The sequence below is a fragment of the Sinocyclocheilus grahami genome, unplaced genomic scaffold, assembly GCF_001515645.1.
Source record: "Sinocyclocheilus grahami isolate Dianchi unplaced genomic scaffold, SAMN03320097.WGS_v1.1 scaffold370.1, whole genome shotgun sequence".
In the NCBI taxonomy this organism is placed as follows: domain Eukaryota; kingdom Metazoa; phylum Chordata; class Actinopteri; order Cypriniformes; family Cyprinidae; genus Sinocyclocheilus; species Sinocyclocheilus grahami.
Genome location: NW_015505549.1, coordinates 610,620 through 612,835, shown reverse-complemented (window position 1 = coordinate 612,835; position 2,216 = coordinate 610,620). Strand labels below are relative to the sequence as shown.

At 34.8% G+C, this 2,216-nt stretch overlaps 1 protein-coding gene across 1 annotated transcript in view; it reads right to left on the bottom strand.

Annotated features, from left to right (window-relative positions):
- Positions 1-2,216, bottom strand: part of LOC107549363 (fibrillin-2-like) — an 83,115-nt gene that overhangs the window by 11,435 nt on the left and 69,464 nt on the right. Inside the window, exons 47-50 of the mRNA XM_016230410.1 lie at positions 1,691-1,753; positions 1,481-1,606; positions 1,171-1,290; positions 110-232 (exon numbers count right to left, since the gene is read on the bottom strand). Coding sequence (XP_016085896.1) covers positions 110-232; positions 1,171-1,290; positions 1,481-1,606; positions 1,691-1,753 — 432 coding nt within the window. The remainder of the gene's footprint in view (positions 1-109; positions 233-1,170; positions 1,291-1,480; positions 1,607-1,690; positions 1,754-2,216) is intronic.

Sequence of the window (2,216 nt, the reverse complement as noted above, 5' to 3'; positions counted from 1 at the left end):
GTGTGTGAGTGTGTGTGAGTGTGTGTGTGTGAGTGTGTGTGAGTGTGTGTGTGTGTGTGTGTGTGTGTGAGTGTGTGTGTGTGTGTTGATGTGGATCAGTCATACTGACCTCGGCACATCCGGTTGTCGTCGCGCAGCACGTATCCCGTCGGACACATGCACTCGTACGAGCCGAAGGTGTTGACGCAGCGGAAAGCACAGAGCAGCAGGTTCACCGAACACTCGTTGATGTCTGGACACATCAAATAAAGAGGAAACCATGACTTTATCACTTAATTATTAATTTATCATGTCAACTCTATATCGACAAAAATCACCTTAAAACAAAGATCATTTACTTACGAAGCATAAGATAAGACTTAATAGCATATAGTTATATGTCTGTAAAAATGTTTGAAAAAGATTATTTTCACTTTACATTACATTATATAAAGTATTAAATGTTACATCATAATTTATTATATATTAATATATATAATTTATGATAGACTTTCAAAATTTTGCATTAGAACTACTTTATACTGACAGTTTTTTTCCCAGTATAAACATCCTTAAAGCAAAATTAATTTACTTAAGAAGTGTAATTGTGTAATATAGCAATACTTTATTAAGATGCATATTTTAAAAAATGCACAAAAAAACCCTATAAATTATGTATATCTTCAAAATTATGCTTCTTAGGTAAATTCATCTGGTATTATATATATATATATATATATATGACTAAAGTTATACAATTTGGAACAATTTATTAATTATATAAAACACTTTAAATTCAAAAATCAAAATTACTAGTATTGTTTATGAAATTTAGAACATTTATTAATAATGAAACAAATTAGAATTAAATACATTATTATAAATAAATTAATATAAAATCCACATATATATTTCTTATATTATTATTCTTATAAATATATTTCTTATAAAATGTATAAAACATTATATAAAATATACAATTATTTTATATTACGGTATATAAAACATCTTAAAATGATTCAATATTTTTATTAACTTGTCAAAATTAAAATAGCTGGATTTGATTGTAAAATTATGAACAGTTTATTAATGAAATAAAACACTTTTTATTAAATGATTAAAGTATGATATATGTATGCCTGTAAAAATGTGGTATAGTGGAATACAGTGCAGCTTATCTCCGGAGCGTACCTTCACAGGTCATCATGGGTCCGGGTTCGAAGCCGTCCTGACAGGAACATTCAAAGCCACCAGGAACGTTTGAGCACGTCCCGTTTCCACAGGGGTTTCCGATCGAGCACTCGTCCGTATCTGTAACATCAGACGTTAATAACCCACCTCTCTAACTCCTTTATCATTGGCTTGATACTTTTAGTTTCTGATGCTGTAACCCGAGGGATCTGAACCCACAACCTTCCCGCAGTCATCGAGAACAGCCAAAATAGGGTGAAGTGAGGTTAACTGGGAGTTGAGAAATCGTCTGGGTTTAGTGTGAACTCACCCACGCAGTTGACGCCGGTGAAGTCGAGGTTGTATCCGAAGGGACACTCGCAGCGGAACGAGCCGTCCGTGTTGATGCACAGGCCGTTTCTGCAGATGCCCGGGTTCTCCACGCACTCGTTCATGTCTGTGGAGGCCGACGGGACGTTAGTACCGGGGATTGTGGGAAGGTGAAGTGCTTTAGTCGACAGAATTTAACTGGTTTTCTCACCCTCTCGTCCTTCGGGTCTCGGGACGGCCTCGTGACCGTAGGGACACAACGTGAGAAACGCAGCTGCGGGAGACAAACACGGAGACAAGAAGGGTGTGATTATTAAAGTAAAGTTAGTTTGACATGCTCAAATATGTGACCCTGCAGCACAAAAGCAGTGTTGAGTCGCTGGGGGATATTTGTAGCAATAGCCAACAATACATTGTATGGGTCACAATTATACATTTCTCTTTTATGCCAAAAATCATTAGGATATTAAGTAAAGATTATGTTCCATGAAGATATTTTGTAAGTTTTCTACGGTAAATATATCAAAACTTAATTTTTGATTAGTAATATGCATTGCTAAGAACTTCATTTGAACAACTTTAAAGATGATTTTCTCAATATTTAGATGTTTTTGCACCCTCAGATTCCAGATTTTCAAATATTTTAGTTGTATCTCGGCCAAATATTGTTCTATCCTAACAAACCATACATCCATGGAAAGCGTATTTATTCATGATCTATAAATCTCAATTTTGAA